General features: G+C 42.8%; 2 protein-coding genes across 2 annotated transcripts; both read right to left on the bottom strand.

Annotated features, from left to right (window-relative positions):
- Positions 1-793: 793 nt before the first annotated feature.
- LOC136517116 (vesicle-fusing ATPase) lies at positions 794-8,789 on the bottom strand. The gene is made up of 21 exons (XM_066510633.1): positions 8,481-8,789; positions 7,743-7,838; positions 7,574-7,658; positions 7,446-7,496; positions 7,093-7,263; positions 6,825-6,979; positions 6,641-6,749; positions 5,777-5,876; positions 5,628-5,683; positions 4,967-5,032; positions 4,780-4,862; positions 4,081-4,214; positions 3,291-3,501; positions 2,596-2,727; positions 2,457-2,517; positions 2,313-2,372; positions 2,053-2,111; positions 1,863-1,950; positions 1,577-1,699; positions 1,284-1,349; positions 794-1,199 (listed from the first exon to the last, which is right to left on the bottom strand). The coding sequence occupies exons 1-21, from the start codon at positions 8,654-8,656 to the stop codon at positions 1,056-1,058; spliced, it is 2,226 nt and encodes a 741-aa protein (XP_066366730.1). The 5' UTR covers positions 8,657-8,789; the 3' UTR covers positions 794-1,055.
- Positions 8,790-20,124: 11,335 nt separating this feature from the next.
- On the bottom strand, positions 20,125-24,726 carry LOC136517262 (periodic tryptophan protein 2-like). Its single transcript, XM_066510800.1, has 7 exons — positions 23,489-24,726; positions 22,765-23,016; positions 22,580-22,672; positions 22,040-22,411; positions 21,162-21,506; positions 20,840-21,067; positions 20,125-20,743 (listed from the first exon to the last, which is right to left on the bottom strand). Exons 1-7 carry the CDS (start codon positions 24,677-24,679, stop codon positions 20,573-20,575), a joined length of 2,652 nt encoding a protein of 883 aa, XP_066366897.1. The 5' UTR covers positions 24,680-24,726; the 3' UTR covers positions 20,125-20,572.
- Between the last annotated feature and the right edge of the window lie 925 nt (positions 24,727-25,651).

Raw genomic sequence — 25,651 nt, 5'->3', positions numbered from 1 at the left:
AGCTCAGGAATAAAGTCACCGACCGACCTCAACTGGACGTAGGGCATGTTGCCTGAACCAATATAAATCATGTGTCATTGAGTGCTAGGCCATATCCGATCACAACGTATAGCAAAACTACAAATATTTACTTGTTAACCACATTTCGCACCGACACTTAGCTTAGGCCTCGTTTGGTAGGCCTTCACTTCACTAGTGAAGCAAAAAAAAAAATTTGGTTTCAGCTCCACGAACGAACGACTCCACCAGTGAAGTTAAAGCTGTTTTGGTAAACCATTTGGCAAAACGAATGCACCTATCTTATCAAGCATGGCTGAGAGGCCAATTGTCCAAGGTACCCTATGTACGCACATGTGTAGTAACATCTAGAGTTGTGCGTTTCTATATGATTTTTTATCTAAGTAAATTTAAATTTAAAAAATAAAATTTAAAAATAACATAAAGAATTAGCAACCAGCAACCAATCCAGAGGGAGAGGAAGAAGAAAAAACTGCCAAACGCTTACCCTACCAAACAAAACCTTAGTTTATACGGCTTTGGTCATGCTAGTGACACTTGTTTTTTTTTCAACCTTAGGCAACCCCATTTCCATTAAATGCTAGTGACACTTGTAAAATAGACATCTTTTTATAATGCGATTTAGATTGCTATACTAGAATCAATAAAATCCGCTGTTTAGCTGTATTGCTTCCAGTAAGCATTAGAGTTCATGGCTTGTCAAATGTTTAGCCACGCAATCATCAGTGTGAATTGTATTGCAGCCTTTCAAGACGAGTGAATTGCTGGAACCATATAAAAGTAGAATCAAATCATTTCTCTTCTGGAGTGCATAGCTGGATCCCGTTATCAACTGTATAAACATCGTCATACAATACAAAAATGCTATATCGTGTAATTCGCCTCTGATCAAATCCAACAGCTCTGGTAGGCGCATCAAACAAAAACAACACATCCAACCAATCTACACGCTGTGAGGATGCCAAAAGGGGTGATGAAGCACAGGTGCAAACAAACTCCTACTGGACTCCTAGGGTCCATTCCGGCTCCATGCGGGCTTAGTAACGGATAATATCACTCAAGATGCTAAAGAAATGGTTGATATCTATCTTGTCCTCTCCGGCATAAATTGCTTCTGCACTTCCTCCGGTTGGCCCCTGTGCAGCCATCTCAACAAGTGTGTACAACTTCTTGATTGGCATCTGCAACACAGAAGCATTGTAAGGATTTGATCATTCAGGTTTCTACCTACTAATAAGAATGCTAGATTAACAACAAAAGATTACATCATCCAGTGCTTCTGCAGCTGCTTCAAGATCTCCATCATCGAACACATCAAGATGATGCAATACCTGTAGAGAAACCAGAAAGTGTGAGCTGTGAAGGAAGAAACACACCTAACGAATCCAAGGCACAAACTTCTGAACAACACTGTGATCACCGCATATGCAGAGAAAACCAATAACATCATGATTGTATTATGAAGTATCACTGCCACGCTGCAACCATATCTTGCAACTGTCGCAGTATGTAGCATTTCAACTACCCGGGAAACAAAATCCAGTATGGTATTCCTCACCTTTTTGGCATCCTCCTTTTTCAGTTTGGGAACATGGTATGTCACAGAGAACACATCACACATTCCAACAGATTCTAGGAAGCCAACCTCGCTTGTTGTTCCAATCACAAGCAAGTTTTTTCCCTGCAAAATATGAAGAGGCGAGCAAGTCAAATGAAGTAGTTACAAAAGAGGGGTTTAACCTTCTGCTAACGATGTCTAGCCTCAGCGTCCGAGTTCAACATGTAAGTAGTGAAACAATAACCAAGTATGGAGCTCAAGGATAATACTGGGCATTTATGCAAACCTTAGGAGGAACCCTCTTGAGGAGGACAAGAAGAGTTTGAGAGATCAAGTTTGAAAAACGTGGTCCAATGGCTAAATACTCCAGTAACCTACAAGATCATACAAGAATATTAAAACACAGTTGAAGCTAAATGAGACGCGTAAAGGTTGCATGGCAGCCAATTCACTTTTAGAATCAAGGGCTCAGGTACCTTTCGATATCATCAAGAACTATGATACTGAACTGAGACTTGTATGCATCCTCAAAAACCTGTATTTTACAACAAGACACAAAGTCAATATAGTGTGAAATCACACCCCAAAAAAAGCAAACCAGATATAGCTACAAAGTGCCAAGAAAAATGGTGCAGAACAACACAAGAACAGTAAATGGGATAAAGTTTCAAATAGATCTTTCCATATATTCGTATTAACTATTGACTAGGATACCCTAAATGTTATATACACTGACCTTACAAATCCGTGCGCATTTGCTGCTTTCACTGAAACCAATCATTGTTTCTGCTGATATCTATAGTGAAAAGCACAATTCAAAAATTTAGTCCTATACCTTGCTATAGAGCAAGTAGGAAAACTGAAAAGAAAGGAAACTTACAATTTTGACATATGCAAAATCACTGTCAATGCCAACACTTGCTGCCATAGCTGTTTTACCACTGCAGCAGTAAATATGAAATAAGTTTCCAGCAAAGTTTTTAAAGACATGGATGTTGTTTAGCCTTTAGATACTGTACCTTCCAGCAGGACCTTCCAAGAGGCAAGTCACAAGTGGACTACCTTTGCTAACTTTAACTTGCTCTACAAGGAGCATAGCTCTCTGGTAAATATGCTTATGTGCCTTGCCACAATCAACAATACCACGCAATCTGCATATTTCCACATAAAGATGGTGTTGAATATAAAATTAAATTATTTGAGTTCTTTGAAACAAGGAAGCCAACAGTATGTATTATAAAATATACACAGGAAACTAATTACAAAAACACATATATGTGTGAAATAGCATCCAAGAATAAATAATTCAAATAAGCTGAGCAGCCGAAAATGCTAGCACATGCAATTGTTCATGTCAAGTTGTGCATGACATAACATAAAAAATGAGAGAGCCTCCTACTAAGCTAGCTACTAGATAAAGAAAAAAACCATTAAGTGGAACATATTTAACGTAAGCGTGTAAAAGCATGCTTGATAGAATATGGAGAATTGGAGAGGACAGAAGACACCTAAATCTACACACAAAAAACACAATGAGAGAAGATAAGTGCTACGCAATGGGAGTAGGGGGGGGGGGGGGGGGGGGGGGGGGGGGGGGGGGGGGGGGAGAGGAAAGCGGATCCTAGAAATGCCCTAAAAATAATACAATCATCTTGCATTTGACATATGTATGTCACTTTGCTAAATTAATGTTCAAGGACATTACAGCACACACCTGCATCTTTCGAGATCATCGGTGGAAGCACCAAATGCAGGAGTAATTTCATGAAGTGCATTCACAAAATCATCCATAGTAACCTTAATGCTTTCCTCATCCAAAGGTTTAGTGAGGTCATCCATGGTTATCTGTCGGTTCAAAGCAAACGAGACAGCACTTTTGACAACACCTTCCAACTCCGCTCCACTGTAGTTCTTTGTCCGTGCGGCTTCATTCAGAAAATCAGGTGTCATTTGGACATAGTATTAACAATCATCAATCCATTCTATACAAAGAAAATTTCCAATGAGTGCTAATGTGCAGGCATAGTGGTATGTGCAGCTGTTATTTGCTGACACTTAACGTGAGTGAGGAGGGAATCTGGTTTTGGGCTGCTATGAGATTACCCTTCATCCTTGCCTTAGGGGTCTATTTATAGTACATGGGTGGTCGGTTTGAGAACCGACACAATTTGTTACACAAGAAAAAACTACAATTTGTATAACAGTTCATACAGTTAATAATGTCTGCTGCTATTATCTGTCATGCAGCATACGTAGTAAGCCAAAGAAAAACGAAAGACAGCCTACTGCTCTGTACAACATGAGGATTAGAATAACAGTTGACACAGTAAATATTTCAAAACAAAAGTTTCAAGATATTACAATTCCATCAATAGAACTAGCATGATTCAGCCAGAGCTAACTAACTGGTGAGGGTTCCATGCTATGAAAAATACTGGAAACCTTTGTTATAAAGAATTCAACGCCTGAAAGTATATCGATTCGCCAAAAAAGAAGAGACAAACCTAGCTCATGAAGATTAATATCTGGAGATAGGAAAGAATTCTCTTTCATCTTATTTGTATGAATCTGAAGGATTTGCAAACGACCATTTTCATCAGGCAGGTTTATCTCGATGTGAACTTCCAATCGTCCAGGTCTGCAACAGATGTACCAAAGGGCAATGAACTTATGCAAATAGAAAACAAAAGAACTGTAGTTAAGGTGCAAAATTCCTAAATCAATGAACATCAACCTCTTTGAATTGCCACATCTGAGTGATAAAAACTGGTTTGAATTTCAATTCATTAAATAGGCAGGTTAAACAATATATCTATGTCTTATTAGCCAACTCTGTCTTTTTAATAAGACACATTTCAGGCTACTGGGCCAGTTTGAATAGAAAGGTTTCCATCTTTGGAGTTTTGGAAACGGTTAGGGTTTTGCGAAATACTATGATATAGGAAAGCTAAAAGGTGTTTGGATGCAAAAAAATCTTGTAGTTTTGAAAACCACAGAACTCCTTGCTAAAACTGTAGTATCTTAGGTGTTCTAGAGACCCCACTCAAGACGGCTTTTTCTACAACAGTGATTTTGCACACCTCTGGTTTGTAAAACTACGGTTCCTTCATACCCCATTTTTCAACACCACCCACAGAGGCCCTTAACCACTAAATTGGTGAGTTTACAACTAGTAAAATGAACCAAAGAGAAACATATCTTACCTCAATAAAGCTTCATCAAGCAAATCTTTACGATTGGTCATACCAATAAGCAATACGTTATTCAACGCCTCAACACCATCTATCTAAAGGGTACAAATTTTGATCAGAACTCAGTATCATATAAATGTAAAATGTATATACAGAACATAAAAGAAAAAAAAAAGCTGCAGATTCTAAGAGAACGCACCTTTGTAAGGAGCTGGTTTACAATGCTATCATGTACACCTGTACCATCACGGGTAGATCCTCTAGACTGCATAATCAGATTTCCATTTAGGCTAGCCAGGCTATTGTTTTAAATAAAACGAATGATACTGTAAATGATTAAATTAAATGGTACAGTGGTGCATGCAATAGACAAAATTGCAATTTACAGAAGACCTAGAAGAGATGAAACAGCTTAACGTGGGAATTAGGTATAACTAAAGAAATGTTTACGGACAGTATATCATAGATTCATAGGTAATAGGTTTCAGTTTCATGTAATCAAAGGTATCCAGAAGAAACTATGCCACTTAAAACTAGGTACTTTTGCCAGGGCCTTTCCAATAATACATGATCACCCACTGTAGCAACACATTTAAGAGGAAGCTCGTGTAACAATTATAAGGGATGTTTTTCTCAAATGCAACCTAGGGGATAAAAGCACTAGTACCCATGGAGACTCCACCGAAATCTAAACCGGTAAGAACACCCTGTACTTATCTAATGAATTATTGATAGTTTAAAGTAATCTTTTATCTGTCACCTTGTCGTGTTCGAGAAATCTGGCACCTTGCTAAAGCTCTGGGCAATCAAAATAGTACAATACACATGATGACATAAACATAAATGGAAATTAATTTCACCTTGCAGATGGCATCAATTTCATCAAATATGATAACATGGAGGTCACTCTGATCACCTGTGTTAGAAAGGAGGTACAAAAAATGAAGTGTTTAAAAGGTTTCAATCAACACAGAAATATGGGAATGCTTTACCTCATGAGAAAACATACCTCGTGTCCTCTGCTCATTTTCAGCATCAGCAAACAAATCTCTCACATTCTTCTCGGTTTCTCCAACAAACTTGCTCAGAACTTCAGGTCCATTCACAATCTGAGATTGGAAAAATGTATAAGACATGTAAGAGGCTAATCGACAAAAAACTAGCATTATAAGCACTGTTCGCCTACACGGCCGTGTAGCCCGTGTACACGCCGTGTACACGCTACACGGTGGTGCGCCGTTTCCGTCCGTTTCCGTTTAATCGTCCGTTTACCCCGTTTAATTGACCGTTTAGCCCGTTTAGTGGACCGTTTAGCCCGAATAATAGCTAAACGGTAGGTGACCGACTGTTTACCGTTTAGCGTTTAGGAAAACACTGATTATAAGTAGAGGAAGATGATAGTATCTGTGGAATCAATTCACTGCACAGGTTTTACAAACCCTCTTACATCTATTAATTTAGATGGACAGACAACACGGCTAACCTATACTTCACTCCACAGCTAAATTTTGTAGTTCTGTTCTGCCTCTGCATTATGGTGTTAGTTTTCACAAATCATATAAGTACAGACCACTGGCTAACCGTGCTCCATTCAAGTATATTACTATATTATCATCAATAGTACATGAAAAATTATCAAAATTTTAGTCGAGTTAGTATTTACAATAACAGAACTGAGACTACCTGAAAAGTGCTAAGTTCTGATCTACTAACACTAGCAAATAAGAAACTTCCTCAACCCAAGTTTTATCTAATGTTCATATATAGTAAAATGTCCTTCAAATACTTATAAAATGAATGATGCAACAACCTTCGCACAAATAGTTAGGTAAATGAAAAATTTGTATCCATGCTTATTAAGAAAAATTCATACCTTGGGATCTTTTCCATTCAATAACTTCCCAATTTGTCGGGCCATAAGAGTCTTGCCAGTACCAGGAGGTCCATATAGCAATATACCCTTTACATGTTTGATGCCCAACCTATAGTATTAGGTCATTAGCAAAAAATCCCGATTACAACAGTAGAAAAAACAGTGAAGCAGGTATCATACTTACTTACTGACAACGTGAGGAGGAAAGACTCTTGAAGCAAATGCCCTACGAAATATGTCAGTGAATTCAGCACTTAACCCACCTATCCCCAATTTCTCCAGGTTAAACTCTTTATGTTTGAAAAGTTTGCTGCTAGCAGCTTCCTTTTGGTTGATCACCTAAAGTACAAAAACAGGATTATTGAGGTATGTTACAATTTATAGATAATGCTTCTGCCACATTCGCAGTTAAAATGAGTGCTAAGAACAATATAGGGGGTGTTTCAGATAACCTTAATTCCTGAATTAGGAGCAGCCTCAAATATGATGTATGTATCACTTGACAAGTATCCTCTATCCAATGGTGTAGAACTCTCTTGACCCTCTAGCAAAGCTTGATTCACGGTGAATACATAGTTTGTTCCATAAAATTCAAATGGCACCCTTTGCCCCGAGGTCATGACCTGTAATGTGTAAACAACCCCAGGGGACCAACTTATTGGGCACATAAGTAACAATAATAAAACTACAGCCATTGATAATCCAATAATGCACTAGTGGCATCTCATGAATAGCATACACTTTAAAGTTAACTGAACGAAAAAGAGCGCTACTCAAAGAAATTAAGTAACCGATAGTCTCGTACCTGATCCAGAAACCTCTTACGGAGTTGTTGGGCAAGCACAACAGCATCCAGCTGATAAGCCAAGACAAAGAATATGAGATAGTGATCAAGCACTAGTAAGATCTGCATCATAAACAGTCATAGCTTACCTCGTCATTTCGATTGGCTCTTGCCTTGGCATACTCTAGCTCCAAAGTGAGCAAAGCCAACTTGAAATCATCAGGGGGGGCAAAACTGGACCACAAATTGTCATTGCAAACAGTAAGGCAACACAGTATCATAAAAATATTCATTTCAGTGGGCAGCTAAACTTCCAACCTGCTAACAGTAACAGAATCCCCAGCTGAAACCTTTGCCTGCCGACGCTGAATAGCATTCAAGGCAATGCGTCCACTTGCGACCGCATTGTGGTCAGTGGATATTCGTTAAGGATCAAACATAAGAGAAAGGTAAAAAAAAAAACTTAGGAAGGACAATACATGATATTATCAGATCTTCATAGGATTCAGCTGTTCTCAAAATTGAAGCAATGTTATGTTATTTTAAAATAACTAGATTTCTAGGCCACAATACCCAAAGGTGACACTGGTGAACTGAGTACAAAGCCCTACACCTGAGCACAACATTAGAATGACCAATAGCAGTATAACATTAGCGTACAAATGTGATAAGGAAACGGATCACTAGTCAATGAAAGAATGATGGTTCATTTCGAAGTTGATTCATCATTCAAGGATTTTCCAGTGCAACTAAATGGCACAAAACATATCAAACAGTTCCAGTAACAATTAACAAGACTATAAATGTGCGAAGCCTGCTGAGACAAATTCCACAAGGACCAAAATTTCAGTGCAATCGAATTTCCGGGTTATCACCACGAGATTACCAAAGCTCAAATATGGTACCAAAATCAAAACATCAACGCGGAATTCCGTAGACCCGGGATTCAAACTGAATTTACCAGACCAGATCAAAGCGCCAGGCAGGCTCGTGCGACAGAGATCTCAGAATAAACTGTGCAGACGATAGATTACGAGACCATCTACAAAAGGATATCGTAGGGTGAAGACCCAGGCGTCGGCGACGAGGGCGAGCCCGTTGGGGAAGCGGCGGAGGTCCGCGGGGGAGACGTACGCGCAGTTGGTGAGGGCCAGCTCCTGGTTCGGCGTGCTGACTACCTCCATGGACGCGCCCCCGCCACCGCCCTGCCCGTGGTAGTACCTTCCCGCCATGGCCGCGGCGCCGCTGCGGTGGTGAGATCTCGCTCGCAGGAGGAGATCGTGCAGGCGCGTGTGATGTCTCGCTGCTCGCGAAGAGGAAGAAGAGGGATTCAGTTTATGCTCTGAGCCCGCTGGCGTGTACAGTGGCTCCTGGCTCGCTTCGTTCTGAAGGAAGAGCCTTTGGGCCTGGTCATGGGCCAAATGTGGTGCACCGGATTCTTTCGAGGAAAAAGTCCAATTTACGGCTCACGCTGCAGGCTTCGAGGGTGGCGGCCGCAGCGGACTCGGGGGCGCGGCGGCTTCGAGTTCGAGGGAGGGACGGCGCGGGGAGGGCTGAATTTTTTACATTTTGGTCCTTTTTTTTAAAAGTTTTTCATAAATAGACTCCTGACGGAAAGAATTCATAAAATGGACCCTGAGCTCGGCGCCAGAGACGCTGGCGCCGATGGCGCGCCGAGACTCTATTACCTGTTTGCTAGAGCGGCGCCAGAGTGATTGGTTGGCCCCTGGTGAGACGCGTGAGTTCAGTGCTGCCTGCTGGTGAGAGGTGGAGTGGCTGATGAGGACATCAACACCGATCATACATCCACGCCGACACCTGCTGGTCCTATTACCCGTGCTCGTGCTCGAACACTTAATCATCAAGTGAGTTCCTTCTTGAGCTCTTGTCCATCCTGTTTAGATCTTGGAGACACGTGCACTCTTGTTTTGATTAGGAATCAAGGAGAAGACCGAAAGGGAAAAGGACTCGCGTAGGCTGGATTCGGACTGCAGCACACCTCCAACTTGCGACGGTCGCCACGGTTACATACGGATTCGGATTGGGGTGATTCTAGACTTGTTGGAAAGCTAATAAAGTCTACTTTCATACGGATCTGACCTCATACTTATACCTGCTCAGAAACGGCGTCAACAGTCCAAAAATCACCGAGAGGTCTATTCTGTCCAGGGTGCTGCGCCACCTTAAGTTAGCCCAATGGGCTTGTATCGTTTAGAGTCCAGTAGGGACGCGTCCTAGGGTTGGAGCACGACCCAAACTCTCTTGTGGTCGTCCTCCACACGTCATATACCCCTTAGCCGCCACCAGGAACACTTGGGTTTTGTTTAGATCAAGTTTAGCCTTTGCTACTTGCTTGTAGGCGCGCGTGCTGATCCAGCCGTCCGTCTCCTTGTCTTCGGAACCCCACTCATAATAAGATTCAGTTTGAGGTTTTCAATCTCATCTTGCAAATTCAGTGCTTGTTTCCTTGTTCTTGCTAGTTCTTCGATTGCTTGCAGGACGGGAGCCCTAGTGGCTGGTTGTCGCGCTCCACAAGATCGTGACGGCCTTTGGAGGTGGTGTATCGGTTGCTAAGGCGCGGTCTTGGAAGGCTGTAGTCGGGCCGTGAACGTCATCTCCATCCACCAAATCGAGTGATCTCACGCCTCTCATCGAAAGATCGTCCATAAACCCTAGCGGGTTCATATCAATTGGTAATCAGAGCAAGGTTTATCGGTGAGAGACTTGTAATTCTTCACTGTTTTTATTTTTCCTACAGTCCAAAAAAAGCCAAAAAAATAGTAGATTAGTTTACTACAATCCTATAGACCTTTGGGCCGTGGCTAGTGCTACCTAGTTAGGGCTTGTTGAGTCGTCGGTTGCATCGGTTGTGTCAAGTTGCTGGTCTTAGTTTTAGTCCTTTAGAGTTTCGAGTTCTTGTCACGTTCTATCACAACACGCGCTATCATATAGTCTCTCTGTTGGCCGAATCCAAGTAGGGTTTGAAGTTCGAATCGAACAAGGAATCGGCTGTTCCTCTCTGTTGGCCGAATCCAAGTAGGTTTTCAAGTTTGAGTCGGATCAAGGAATCGGGTATTCCTCGCTGTTGGCCAAGTCCGAGTAGAATTGGAAGTTCCAATCGGACGAGGAATCAGTTCACCCTGTGCTACAAATATCAAACGAACCACGCAGCAAGTATTCATATCTAAACGAGTGGCTTACTCTAGAGAGAGAGAGAGAGAGAGAGTATCTTTTTTTTACCGGAATACCCCTGCCCTTTCGGAAAAAGTGTGTGTGCTGAGTTACTCTTTGGAAGTGTTCTTGTTCATATAATCAGTTTTGAGTGCCTCCTGAAAAAAAAAATTATTCAAAAAAAAAAGAAAAAAAAAGAAAAAAAAAAGAGAAAGAAGCAAAAGAAAAGAAGAGAAAGGGGCTGATCTTAGAGATTTTTTGTTCACTTCGGGTGGTGTGTTGTGCTCTCCTTTGTGTCCAGGCTCGCGTCTCTAGCACGGTCTAGACTAGGACCAGCACAGTACCGCCGGTTGAACGATTATTCAGCTTGCTTTTTGTAACTAACGTGGTGCTAGTTCGTTCCTTGTTTCAGCCCACCTATAGCTCCACATATTCTACAGCTTGACAGGTCTCGTGCTGCGGCACCGATACACTTCATCCATTGCTGCAGACTTGTTGGTAGATGACCCCTCCTGTCGAGCAAGGTAAGAACTGGTAAGAACTTGTGTAATAGGTGGAGAGTGAGCGACTTGCTGTAGCTACATCCTAGTAGTTGTAGGGCTTTTATTTCTTCACTTGTCTTCTTGTTGTCTTTGTCTTTGAACCATGCCAGGGACCGACGAAGATAACCAAATTCCACATTCGCCTCGCACAAAGGGCATCATACAACATTTTGAAAGGAAAGTGAAGTTGCACACGGAGGGACTTGATAATGACTTGCAGGTGACAAATGACAAACTTGGGCAGTTGGAGGCTACGCAGATTGCCGCCAACAACAAGCTTGCAGGTTTGGAGCAGTCCATTGCTAGTGTGGACAAAAGCCTTGCTGCTCTGCTGAGGCGTTTTGATGACCTCCACAACAATGATAAAGACCAGCATAAAGAAGAAAAGAAGGAGGAAGATCGAGAGGATGGTAGTTACGATGAAGAATACACAGGTGATACTGAACATGATGATCGAGACACTCGTGATCGACGTCGCCTACGTCACAACCGTAGAGGTATGGGTGGCCGCCGCCGACGCGAGGTACACAATAATGATGATGCTTTCAGTAAGATTAAATTTAAAATACCTCCTTTTGATGGTAAATATGACCCTGATGCATACATTACTTGGGAGATTGCTGTTGATCAAAAGTTTGCATGCCATGAATTTCCTGAGAACACACGTGTTAGGGCTGCTACTAGTGAGTTCACAGATTTTGCTTCTGTTTGGTGGATTGAATATGGCAAGAAAAATCCTAATAACATACCTAAAACTTGGGATGCGCTGAAACGAGCCATGAGAGCTAGATTTGTTCCATCTTACTATGCCCGTGATATGATAAATAAGTTGCAGCAATTGAGACAAGGTTCTAAAAGTGTAGAAGAATACTATCAGGAATTACAAACGGGTATGTTGCGTTGTAAATTAGAGGAGGATGAGGAACCTGCTATGGCTAGATTTTTAGGTGGGTTAAATCGGGAAATTCAGGATATCCTCGCTTACAAAGAATACAATAACGTAACCAAACTGTTTCATCTTGCTTGTAAAGCTGAACGGGAAGTGCAGGGACGACGTGCTGGCGCAAGGACTAATGTTTCTGCAGGGAAAGCTAGTTCATGGCAGCCGCGCACGTCTACAACTTCGTCTACACGTACTCCTACGCCATCATCTAGTGACAAGACTCGAGCTGCCCCCACCAATTCAGTAGCGAAGACAGCGCAAAAGCCGGCTGCGAGTACTTCATCCGTGGCATCGACAGGTAGAACAAGCAACATACAATGTCATCGGTGCAAGGGATATGGCCATATGATGCGTGACTGCCCAAACAAGCGTGTTATGATTGTCAAAGATGATGGTGAGTGCTCATCTGCTAGTGATTTTGATGAAGATACACTTGCATTGCTTGCGGCTGACTATGCAGGTAGTGAGGAACACATAGAAGAACACATTAATGCAGGTGACGCGGAGCACTATGAGAGCTTGATTGTACAGCGAGTGCTTAGTGCACAAATGGAGAAGGCGGAGCAAAATCAGCGACACACTTTATTCCAAACAAAGTGTGTCATCAAGGAGCGTTCGTGCCGCATGATCATTGATGGAGGTAGCTGCAACAACTTGGCAAGTAGCGACATGGTAAAGAAGCTCGCCCTCACCACCAAACCACACCCCCATCCCTACTACATCCAATGGCTGAACAACAGTGGTAAGGCAAAGGTAACGAGACTTGTGCGAATCGATTTTGCCATCGGATCATACAAAGATATTGTTGAATGTGATGTTGTGCCTATGCAAGCTTGCAATATTCTGCTAGGTAGACCATGGCAATTTGATAGGGATTCGATGCATCATGGTAGATCAAATCAATATTCGTTTCTATACCATGATCGAAAAATTGTGTTGCATCCTATGTCTCCTGAAGCTATTATGCAATCTGATGTTACTAAGGCTGCAAAAGCAAAGAGCGAGAGTGACAAATCTGTTGTTGATGACAAAGATGAGATAAAATTGAAAGGACGTTGTATGCTTGCTACGAAATCTGATATTAATGAGTTCAATGCATCCACCTCTGTTGCTTATGCTTTGGTATGCAAGGATGCTTTGATTTCATTTGAGGATATGCAACGTTCTTTGCCCCCTGCTGTTGCTAACATTTTGCAGGAGTATTCTGATGTGTTCCCCATGGAGATACCAGCGGGGCTGCCACCAATACGAGGGATTGAGCACCAAATTGATCTTATCCCTGGAGCATCTTTGCCAAACCGTGCGCCATATAGGACCAATCCGGAGGAAACGAAGGAAATTCAGCGACAAGTGCAAGAACTACTAGACAAAGGTTATGTGCGTGAGTCTCTTAGTCCTTGTGCTGTTCCAGTGATTTTAGTGCCTAAGAAAGATGGAACATGGCGCATGTGTGTTGATTGTAGGGCTATTAATAATATCACCATTCGATATCGACACCCTATTCCACGATTAGATGATATGCTTGATGAATTGAGTGGTGCTGTTGTGTTTTCAAAGGTTGATTTGCGTAGTGGGTACCACCAGATTCGTATGAAATTGGGAGATGAATGGAAAACTGCTTTCAAAACCAAGTTCGGTCTATATGAGTGGTTAGTCATGCCTTTTGGGTTAACTAATGCACCTAGTACTTTCATGAGATTAATGAACGAGGTTTTGCGTGCTTTCATTGGGAAATTTGTTGTCGTCTACTTTGATGATATACTGATTTATAGCAAATCCATGGATGAACACCTTGATCACTTACGTGATGTTTTCAATGCTCTACGTGATGCACGTTTGTTTGGTAACCTTGAGAAGTGCACTTTCTGCACCGATCGAGTATCGTTTCTTGGCTATGTTGTCACTCCACAGGGAATTGAGGTTGATAAAGCCAAGGTGGAAGCTATACAAGGATGGCCTGTACCCACGACGGTCACACAAGTGCGGAGTTTCCTAGGACTTGCTGGTTTCTATCGCCGTTTTGTGAAGGACTTCAGCACCATTGCTGCACCATTGAATGAGCTTACAAAGAAGGGAGTGCCCTTTTCTTGGGGCAAAGCACAAGAGCATGCCTTCCATGTGCTGAAAGATAAGTTAACACATGCACCTCTACTCCAACTCCCTGATTTTAATAAAACTTTCGAGCTTGAATGTGATGCGAGTGGAATTGGATTGGGTGATGTTTTGTTACAAGAAGGAAAACCTGTTGCATACTTTAGTGAGAAATTGAGCGGGCCTATTCTTAATTATTCTACATATGATAAGGAATTATATGCTCTAGTGCGGACATTAGAAACATGGCAGCATTATTTGTGGCCCAAAGAATTTGTTATACATTCTGATCATGAATCTTTGAAGTATATTCGTAGTCAAGGAAAACTGAATCGTAGACATGCAAAATGGGTTGAATTTATTGAATCTTTTCCTTATGTTATCAAACACAAGAAAGGGAAGGATAATATCATTGCAGATGCATTGTCTAGGAGATATACTTTGCTGAATCAACTTGATTACAAGATCTTTGGGTTAGAAACAATTAAAGACCGATATGCTCATGATGCTGATTTTAAAGAAGTGCTGCTGCATTGTAAAGATGGGAAAACGTGGAACAAATTCATCCTCAATGATGGGTTTGTGTTTAGAGCTAACAAGCTATGCATTCCAGCTAGCTCCGTTCGCTTGTTGTTGCTGCAGGAAGCGCATGGAGGTGGCTTGATGGGGCATTTTGGAGCGAAGAAGACGGAGGACATTCTTGCTGGTCATTTCTTTTGGCCAAAGATGCGACGAGACGTGGAGAGATTTGTTGCTCGCTGCACAACATGTCAAAAGGCTAAGTCCCGGTTGAATCCACACGGTTTGTATATGCCTCTTCCTGTTCCTAGTGCTCCTTGGGAGGATATTTCTATGGATTTTGTGTTGGGATTGCCACGGACTAGGAAAGGGCGAGATAGTGTTTTTGTGGTTGTGGATCGATTCTCTAAAATGGCACATTTCATACCATGTCATAAAACTGATGATGCTACAAATATTGCTGATTTGTTCTTTCGAGAAGTTGTTCGCTTGCATGGTGTGCCAAATACAATTGTTTCTGATCGTGATGCTAAATTTCTTAGCCATTTTTGGAGAACTTTATGGGCCAAATTGGGGACTAAGCTTTTATTTTCCACCACTTATCACCCCCAAACTGATGGTCAAACTGAAGTTGTGAATAGAACTTTATCTACTATGTTAAGGACTGTTTTAAAGAAGAATATTAAGATGTGGGAAGATTGTTTGCCTCATATTGAGTTTGCTTATAATCGTTCGCTGCATTCTACTACGAAGATGTGTCCCTTTGAGATTGTTTATGGCTTGTTACCACGTGCTCCTATTGATTTAATGCCATTGCCAAGTTCTGAAAAGTTGAATTTTGATGCTAAGCAACGTGCTGAATTGATGCTAAAACTACATGAAACCACTAAAGAAAACATAGAGCGCATGAATGCTAAGTACAAATTTGCTGGAGATAAAGGTAGAAGGGAATTGATTCTTGAACCTGGAGATTTGGTTTGGTTGCATTTGCGAAAGGATAGGTTTCCTGAATTAAGAAAATCTAAATTGATGCCTAGAGCGGATGGTCCTTTTAAAGTGATGCAACGAATAAATGAGAATGCATATAAGCTTGATCTTCCTGCAGATTTTGGGGTTAGTCCCACATTTAACATTGCAGATTTGAAGCCTTATTTGGGTGAGGAAGATGAGCTTGAGTCGAGGACGACTCAAATTCAAGAAAGGGAGGATGATGAGGACATCAACACCGATCATACATCCACGCCGACACCTGCTGGTCCTATTACCCGTGCTCGTGCTCGAACACTTAATCATCAAGTGAGTTCCTTCTTGAGCTCTTGTCCATCCTGTTTAGATCTTGGAGACACGTGCACTCTTGTTTTGATTAGGAATCAAGGAGAAGACCGAAAGGGAAAAGGACTCGCGTAGGCTGGATTCGGACTGCAGCACACCTCCAACTTGCGACGGTCGCCACGGTTACATACGGATTCGGATTGGGGTGATTCTGGACTTGTTGGAAAGCTAATAAAGTCTACTTTCATACGGATCTGACCTCATACTTATACCTGCTCAGAAACGGCGTCAACAGTCCAAAAATCACCGAGAGGTCTATTCTGTCCAGGGTGCTGCGCCACCTTAAGTTAGCCCAATGGGCTTGTATCGTTTAGAGTCCAGTAGGGACGCGTCCTAGGGTTGGAGCACGACCCAAACTCTCTTGTGGTCGTCCTCCACACGTCATATACCCCTTAGCCGCCACCAGGAACACTTGGGTTTTGTTTAGATCAAGTTTAGCCTTTGCTACTTGCTTGTAGGCGCGCGTGCTGATCCAGCCGCCCGTCTCCTTGTCTTCGGAACCCCACTCATAATAAGATTCAGTTTGAGGTTTTCAATCTCATCTTGCAAATTCAGTGCTTGTTTCCTTGTTCTTGCTAGTTCTTCGATTGCTTGCAGGACGGGAGCCCTAGTGGCTGGTTGTCGCGCTCCACAAGATCGTGACGGCCTTTGGAGGTGGTGTATCGGTTGCTAAGGCGCGGTCTTGGAAGGCTGTAGTCGGGCCGTGAACGTCATCTCCATCCACCAAATCGAGTGATCTCACGCCTCTCATCGAAAGATCGTCCATAAACCCTAGCGGGTTCATATCAGTGGCTGTCGTAGCCTTCTGTCTGTCTTAAATACGAGCAACAATGCGTGACCCGTGCCCTGTCTTTAAAATTTTGGAATCGCATATGGGAGTGGGAGGAGTGAGGGGAAAGCGATGGGAGCACAGGGCCGAGGTGCAGGAGGGCGAGCGAGCTCACTGCCTCTGACTGCGCTGCTTCCTCTATTTGTTTATTCCTTTCTCTCTGAGCTCCCCGTTTGTTTTTAGTGCTAATCTCGTTTGAACGGTAAGTTAGCGGTGGTGCTAATGATGCTACGTTCATCCCTAGTGTGCATCGTATTTCTGTAGTATGTGCGTACGTTATCTAGCTTCTTCTTTTTTGTACAGGTGTCTACTCACACCATCCGGGTATAGCTGATGTGACTCGTTTGGTTTTGTTTTTGTAATGCATGGTCATTTCATGATTTGTGGAAGATCAATGGATTTATGTAAGCCACTGCCTACTAGACATAAATAAATACACTTAAGTCCTAGATATGTAGGCTTGAACTTGATATTTTAGCTTCCATAAATCCTGGATATGTAAGCCACTCGATATTTCTCTCCCCTCTTATCCCACCTCCACCTCAACACGACTACGGTTGTGGCACCTTTTACACTTCACTTATTAGTTCACCTTAAAGCCCTTGGACGACCACATTGTGTCCGCGTACAGTATAAGTCGCTGGATCCGACTCCATCCTGTCTATTAGTACGACAAAGTATGTGGTGAAAATCATAAATTATGTGGAAACATGAAAATCAATTAAAATCATATGAGGAGACAAATTTGATTGTGCCATGAACAAAACAAAGGAGGACAAACCTATATGCTCGTCACTCTCACGGCAGACATATCATCTCTAAGTGCGTGTTTAGTTCGCGAATTTTATGAATTTGGCTACTGTAGCACTTTCGTTTTTATTTGACAATTAGTGTTCAATCATAGATTAATTAGGCTCAAAACGTTCGTCTCGCAATTTCCAACCAAACTGTGTAATTAGTTTTTTTTCGTCTATATTTAATGCTCCATGCACATATCGTAAGATTCGATGTGATGACTACTGTAGTATTTTTTGGAAAACTTTTTGGAAACTAAACAAGCACTAATAAACTGAACTCCCAACAAATTTTTAGCTATTGTAGCCTTGAGCAGTGAGCAGCAGGCGCGCATAACTCCAGTCTTGTCCGCCTCGTCGCGCGCGCCGTGAGCAGCACAGTGAGCAGCAGCAAAAGCAGTGAACTCTAAAAAGCAGTGAGCAGCACAGTGTTTGCTTCAGTGCTTCTTCCGGAATTGGGAATGACAGCCTTGCTCGCCCACGCTCTTGAGCAGTAGCAGGCACAGCGACCGTGAAGCCTGCCTGCCTGTCCACCGTATTTACCACGATCAGACAATAGGTAACAAAATTGCGACTGCAGCGAAACACTGTGTAGGAAAAAAACAGCGATACACTGTGTAGGAAATGAATGCTGCCATATGCGTGCGCGTTGTTGCGAACAGGTAATAGAGGCTCGGCGCCAGTCGCTCTGGCGCCGAGCTACCTGGCAGGCCATCCAACGTGCCCAGGAGCTCAGCGCCAGAGACGCTGACGCCTAGCTCGGTATCAGCATCAATGACGCCGAGCTAAGGGTCCATTTTCTGAATTCTTTCCGCTAATGATCTATTTGTGAGAAACTTGCCAAAATATAAAAAATTTGGCGGGGAGGGCCGGCGTGGGACCGGGGAGGGCCGGCGCGTGGAGCAAGCAGCCGGGGAAGAGGAAGATTGTCACGCGGTGGGAGAAGAGATATGGTGGAGACTGAAGAGAGAGAAAAATATATAAGAAAGAAAAAAATAGAGAAATGAAAAAAGAAAGGGTATTAGGGATATTTCACTCTTTTCAACAAATAAGATAAGTTGTTTTGTCAAACGGTTTAGCAATAGATTTAGCTTCACCAGTAGAGCTGCTTTTCAAGCCAAAGACAAAAAAAATGATTCACCAGTGAAGCTCAGTCGTACCAAATTGTTTGAATCTTAGGTCCGGTTCGCTTCTCTTATAATCCGTATTTTTTAGCTTGTTTTTTTAGCCGGAACAATATTTTTCTCTCACAACAAATCAGCCGGAACAATATTTCGGCTTGTTTTTTCAGTGAAGCGAACGGGGCCTTAATAGACTTATTTTGGTGCTTATTTGCTAGTAGAAACTCTCGTTGTCTATTATAACTAGGAGAATACTCCGCGCGTTGCTGTGGGGATTCAAGATAATTTTAAAAAAAATAGACTATTTATATTTATAGTTATATGAATGAAACTATCTTAAATTAATTTTGATGAATGGTTTGACACATTGATGTGGACAGCTAAACGCATGTTAGTAGATGAAGAGATAACTATCATAATTACATGTGCTAGTTGGCTATAATTGCAAGTTGTAGTGGATGTTGATGTGGATAGCTTGCATGTTGAGAGAAATCTCTAGTAGGGTTTAACTTTATGAGTATAGGATTAGCCGATGTACAAAGGTGCTAAGTAAGGATTTACTAACCCCAATATTAGGTATTCATCGCACTGCATATGCTAAACATTAGCATTCATCATGCAGGCATGTGCATTTTTTTTTGAAACATATATTAAAGAAACACATGTAGTAGTGAAGACTATATTGGTGATTTGAAAATTTTATGAAGTCTAAGATAAATATTAAAGAGTCTAAAACAAAAACAAAACATTAAGTCTATGTATCCATTCTGGTTGCATATTATGTTTTATGTTGCGATAAGTTTTTAAAACACGTTTATACAACAATTAGAATGTTTTGAAAATTTTCTAGATACTTCCGAATAATTTTGCATTTGCTAAAGCTAAATCTTTTTTATGCCATATAGATATAATTTCATGGGCTCTGAATATCTTATTTGGATTTGGTGTATCGCAATCTATCTTCAGAATTTTAAAACCTTGAAGACAATTTTTTTTGTTTAAAACCTTATCAAGTATTTAGTGTTTTTTAAACTAAAAAAAGGATAAGGAGGTAAACCACTTCAAACCAAGGCATGGAGGTAACATGAATGGTTTCAAAAGTTCGAAGTGAGTAGAATATCTGATTTCAATAGTTCTAGTGGTAGAATGAGAAAAGACTCGCAGACGCCCCAAAAAGCCCACAAGCAGGCGTGCCGTAAACAACCTGATACCATTTGGAAGGCTTGCTCCCTAATTCAGCACTGAGGAAATACCTGAAATCCGTCGGCTCCATCCAACTTTGCCAGGCTCTGGAAATTCCACGTAGCAGACGAACTTCAGAACATCACAGCAGAAATAAAAAAAAACAGCAGTGAATATAACATAGATCTCCGATTCGATTCATTACAAAATATCAATTTCCAGTTCTGATTCAAACATTTGATAACACGTTTCTCTCGTTCCTAACAAATCGGCTAACAATCCTCCTCTGATTAGGTACACATGCGAACACAGATCCGAGGAAAAACACAAAATCGCCAACTGTCAATGGTCACTGACAACAAAACCAGACCCAGCTCAACTTTCTCCGGAGCATCGATCATGTTGCATTGTTGCTTCAGTTCAGTATACTGAACACAACAGCCACTGTCCACAGGATTAAGCACAGATGCCAATCCAGCCCTAGAGGTCCCAAGCAGAGCTCCTGAAGTGGTCAGAGCTCGCATGCATTTCTGGGTTTGCAAACACATCAACCTCCTATAGAAATCGCAGTCAAGGAGATCGGTAAAGATGTTGCCCACTGAACTAAGTATTTCTCAGCACAACCTAATTCTTTGTACCAGCAGTGCACAGATATTTCAACAAGTACTCATTAGAAGAGCAAGTGTCTGCCAAATCCTGATGTAGTCTTGTTATAGACTTCTGCAATGATTTCAGAGAAGGAAGCAAAGTTCTGGAGTTCTGTTGAATATAGTGGCCATGGACCTTACATAGCTCCTATATGATAAAAAGAAAAGTATGAGATTAACATATGGTATATTAACCAAAACATCAGGTATAATCTTGGGAAGAAAATGAAAATGAGGATGATACCTGAGACCACAGGAGGATAAATTCCAGATGGGGACAACTTTCCAAGAGACCAGCAAAAGCATCAATCAATCTTTGGAGATACTTGTAAGGAATTGCTGAACAAATTGCTCTTACATCGGATGGATCAACTGCGAATATGCACTTCTTAATCAAGGAGTCCTCATTTAACCGAAGGCTAAGTATAAGGGCTCTCTGCTGTTGGTTTTCTGCAAGAGCTTCCTCTACTTTCTACAAATACCAAACACAGAAATTTGCAAATTGATTAGAGTAATTTCAATTTTCAATAGGTAATACACAACAAGAAAGGGCATGAAGTAAATACCTCAGGCGTAACATCAATGTCAAGGTCCGTTGGATCAAAAATAAATGATTCGTCAACTGAGTACAATAAAACACCATCAGTGGTCGCTGCAGCAAACGATCTTCCAGTTGGAGCAAACTTAACACATTTTGTCCGAGCTATGGGTCTTCCACGATTTGCCATTGATCCAGGTAAACCAAGCCCTAGGTTTCCTCTAGTCTGTCGATCAATTCCTTCTTCAACATCACTGTCTTCATCATCAATTAGATCAAGTGCACCAGCATCTGTCATCTTCTTTGAGTTCAGAAAATCAAGAACTCCATCCAATGAGAGATTGCGAGTGATCTGGAATCTACGCAACAGCACCTGCTCAAAGAAACACATTAAAACAAGGGCGATTACTTATCTTCCATCGCATACCCCCATATGCTCACCATTCAAAGATGCCAACCCACAATGAATGGCATTTTACGAATCATGTAGTTTCAGTAGTACATAATGGAATTTCTCTAGATAAAATGAAAGGTTTCTAGTATTATTTCAGACCAAGATATGTGTACAAGCAAAAACAAAGTCAAGATCATGTGGTTATGTATTTTAGCCTAAAAGTATGTTCACCATAGCAAAATGGAGAAAAGTCAGACTACTACAGCTTCAGATTTGGGTTCCTAACTAGCTGTTGATGTCATACAGTTCATGGCATGATGACAACATGTAAATATTTCGAAAATTAAGCAGAAAGATAGAACATTGGTTAGATAATAGTAGTAGATAATATCCAGCAAGTATCTAGAGAGTATTCAAAATGCAGGACCAAAATTGAAGACACACTCATAGTTGTTGGCATACAACTATGCTTCAAGGTACAAATACAATCATGCCAAGAAAGATTTGCTGACCTGTTCTCCAACATCATACATGCAAATATATTTAGTGTTTCCTCCAGCTAAAATAGAACTTCCATCAGCAGAATAGCACAACGTTGTGAAGTACTTTCCTATACTTGTATTAGCTGCAGATCTCCTGTCAGTCATGAGGCGACCCCCAGCAATATCCCTGCGGCCCTCAATGGTATACATCAACAAACCATCAGATGGATCCCAGAAATGGATTAGGCCATCTAAAGTACTGCATGCTATCTGCCTTCCATCGGGTCGATAAGCTAAAGTAAGAACATCGTGTGAGTGCTGAAAGGTTTCCACTGCACCCTTGCTCTCAAAGACATCCCAAAGGCGAACAGTTTTGTCCCATGATGATGAAGCCAGAATAGCCTACCCAACAAAGCCCAGTTATTGCTTTGATGAACTTACATAACATACAGAACAGAAAATACTGAAATGGAACAAAATGCTCTTGCAGAATCATAAAGTAGTGACTTTTGTAACTAATTGTAGTTCTGAAAAGAAAGTCAAAGAAAATATATCAAAGCATTCTCTTACATTGATTGGAGAAAACATTAGACCATGCACTGGTCCTTCGTGGCCACTGAGTACATCCAACAATCGACCAGTTTTCATTGACCAAACAAAAATCTGCATGGAAATGTTTTGATTGTCAACGGAGCTTGATGTGAAGCACAAGACATGAAAATTTTGGGGGATAAAAGGTTGCTACATACACACACCTCAAATGAATCAAGTGTTCCAGCACATATTACTTCTCCACTCTGGTCTGCGGTTAAAGAAACAAACTGCCTAGGTGAAGGGGTGGTAAATGTTCTGAAGTTGCGATAGCGGAACAAATCCCATGCTCGAATAGTCCCGTCAAGTGAGGCACTTAGAAGAGAATGGTTATTGGCCATAAAATGAACTGCAGTAACAGCATTTGTATGCTCCGAAAATGTTATGAAACAGAACCCAGATGAAACTGTCCAGACCTGCAACACGAGTTACATTATCAAACTTTTTGTGCAGGACATTAACACTAACTAAATAGATTTATTAAATATTTTTTGCAAAATTAATGTTATCACCAAATACCGATAGTAGGCACTACTCTTCTTTCATTTGAATAAATAAGCGTGGTACGAGTAAGCAGCTCAGTGAGGCAAGGACAGAGTTAGCTTCTAATTGCACGAAGTTGGAGGACCAGTTTAGTGATTTGGACTTAAATTATGAAGCAAAGTTTCTCTGGCTATCTCACGCAGCACTAGATAATATGATCAGGAAAAAGATAATCATAAGTTACATTCGGTTTTCAATGGATTGAGCAAAAAAAAGTGCATATCAACAATTCCTGTGAGATGAGATTGTGTGTTCACACAATCACACAAACAATGGAGATCATGCATAGCAAAAAAGAAGAGCAGGGCATGATTGAGATCGTAAATGCTATCGCTTAGCACACACCTTGACTTTGTTATCATCAGCTCCAGTGGCCAATAACTGAGAATCTGGTGAGTACGCAATGCAATTCACATCAAAGTAGTGTCCCTGCTGTTTCAAAATGTAGCTCTCCGACCGCCACTCCCAGACCAGAAGCTGCCCAAGTTTGGCGCATCCAAAGACAAGCCAATTCCCCAAACTGTTGAAAATAGCAGTGGTGATCTTCTCTCTTGATATTGACAGCAAGTGGAGGCACACAAAGTCTGGCATCTGGTACAGCCCAAATACTCCACTAGAGAATCCAACCACCACCATGTCAAGCTCCCGGTGGTAATCACATGCTGTTAACTTAGCCGGTGACTGCTTGAAGAAATGCTTTTCCCGCAGCTCCCATTTTGCCAAATGCAGCTTAGTGTCTGGTTCCTCCAAATCTCCTAAAATCTTCCTTTCCCTGCTCCCATCATCCAGTTCCATGACATCATTCTGTTCTGACCCCTGCTCTGGCGTCCCTGGTGATGGCGGAGGTGAAGTATCATTTTCCTCATTTCCTTCCACCAAATTCCATGTAAAGATAGCTCCATCCTTGGAGACTGTATAAACCCCCTTGACTCTCCCTGTCTTCTTATCCGTGGCAAAGAAGGCACCTACGACAGCCGCGCGATGGCCAAGGAAAAGGAAGGGCTTGCCTCCTAGTCCCTTCTTGACAGGCAAGAGCCGAGCTGTCAGGTCCTTGCAGGACGCGAGGAGGAACGCAGAGTCCGGGGACCAATCGAATGCTGTCACGCCAGCGGCGAAGCCCGGGAAGGTGCGGAGGAGGTGGAAAGGGAAGAACTCCCTGCGGAACCCCGGGGAGCGCCAGATCTGCACGACCTTCCCGACGGCCACGGCGATGAGCTGACCGTCGGGGCTGAAGCGGATGGCTGACGGCGCGCCCTTGAAGGAGACGCGGTGGAGGACGGCGCGGCGGCGGAGGTTGGCATAGAGCGCGCGGCCGTTGTCATCGGCCGCGAGGAGGAAGTCGCCCGAGGGGGAGGCGGCAAGGCGGGTGACGTTGGATGAGGACTCGAAGGGGAGGGTGAGGGACGAGGAGGCGGCGAGGTCGGTGGAGGCCACGCGGTTGCCGACGGCGGAGAGGAGAACGGATGAGTCTCCCGCGAAGATGGCGTCGCCGCCGCGGTACGGCGCGCCGAGGAGGTTCTGGAAGCCGTAGTTCATGGCGGGAGAAGAGGGAGGAGGAAGGCGGGCGGGTGGGCGGCCGCCTAGGGTTTTGGGGGACGAGGGGAACCGGCTCGACGACGACGAGGGGGTTTTAGTTGATTTTGAGTTTTCAGTGGGTCGTGGCTTCTTCTGATGGACTCAACTGTTTGGTCGGCCTGGGGCTATTTGGCCCAAGTTGATACTTGGCAACTAGGCCTTTTGTTTTGGAAATTTTGGACACCCAATCTCTATCTTTGCATGAACGGCAGTAATGCGCGTTCGGACGTCGGACCCTACGTGGCTTCACGTCTTTTATTTATTGTGCCCATCATAAATATCTGATACTACATGTCGTCTCCCAAAATAAAAATCCCCCGCTCCGCAAGAGTGCAAGCTACCAGCCGCACACACGTTCTGCTTCTGTCAGATCCAGTCCACTCCCACTCTCCCCAAGTCCTGCAGTTAAAGCACCGCCCGCCGATGGCGTCTCCGCCCCCAATCGAGGTCCGGACCCCCGGTTCATCGTGGCCCACCGTCGCTCTCCTCTCCTTCTCCGTGGTCGCACCCCAGCCCTCATTCGCACCCCCGCCTCCTGCTCCTTCTCACCGTGGCCCTCACTGCCGCCACGGCCTTCGTCCTGCTCCACCCGCCCCTCACCGTTGTGACCGCGGCATCCGCTGCCACGCGGCAGCTCTCCAAGCTCCCTCTAAGCCCGCTGTGTTGCTCATATCCTCGGATGGCTTCTGCTACAGGTACCGGTACAAGGTCTCTCTCCCGTCTCATCGCTAGCGCCGACACCGGCACCGACGTCCTCCTCATCACCTCCTCTTCCGCTAGAGACGACAAGGGCGTCGTGCCATGCCGTACTTTGCGACTGCCTCGAGGCTCACCTAACATGGTGGTCACCGTCCACTAGAGTGTCGCACCATACACGTTGCAAGCATATGTTTCAAGTATTTCAAGGTTTCATATGCATGTTATAAGTGTTTT

Source organism: Miscanthus floridulus, chromosome 17 (genome assembly GCF_019320115.1).
Source record: "Miscanthus floridulus cultivar M001 chromosome 17, ASM1932011v1, whole genome shotgun sequence".
NCBI classification, from domain to species: Eukaryota; Viridiplantae; Streptophyta; class Magnoliopsida; order Poales; family Poaceae; genus Miscanthus; species Miscanthus floridulus.
The sequence above is the reverse complement of the archived record's forward strand: the minus strand, read 5'-3'. Positions and strand labels throughout refer to the sequence as shown.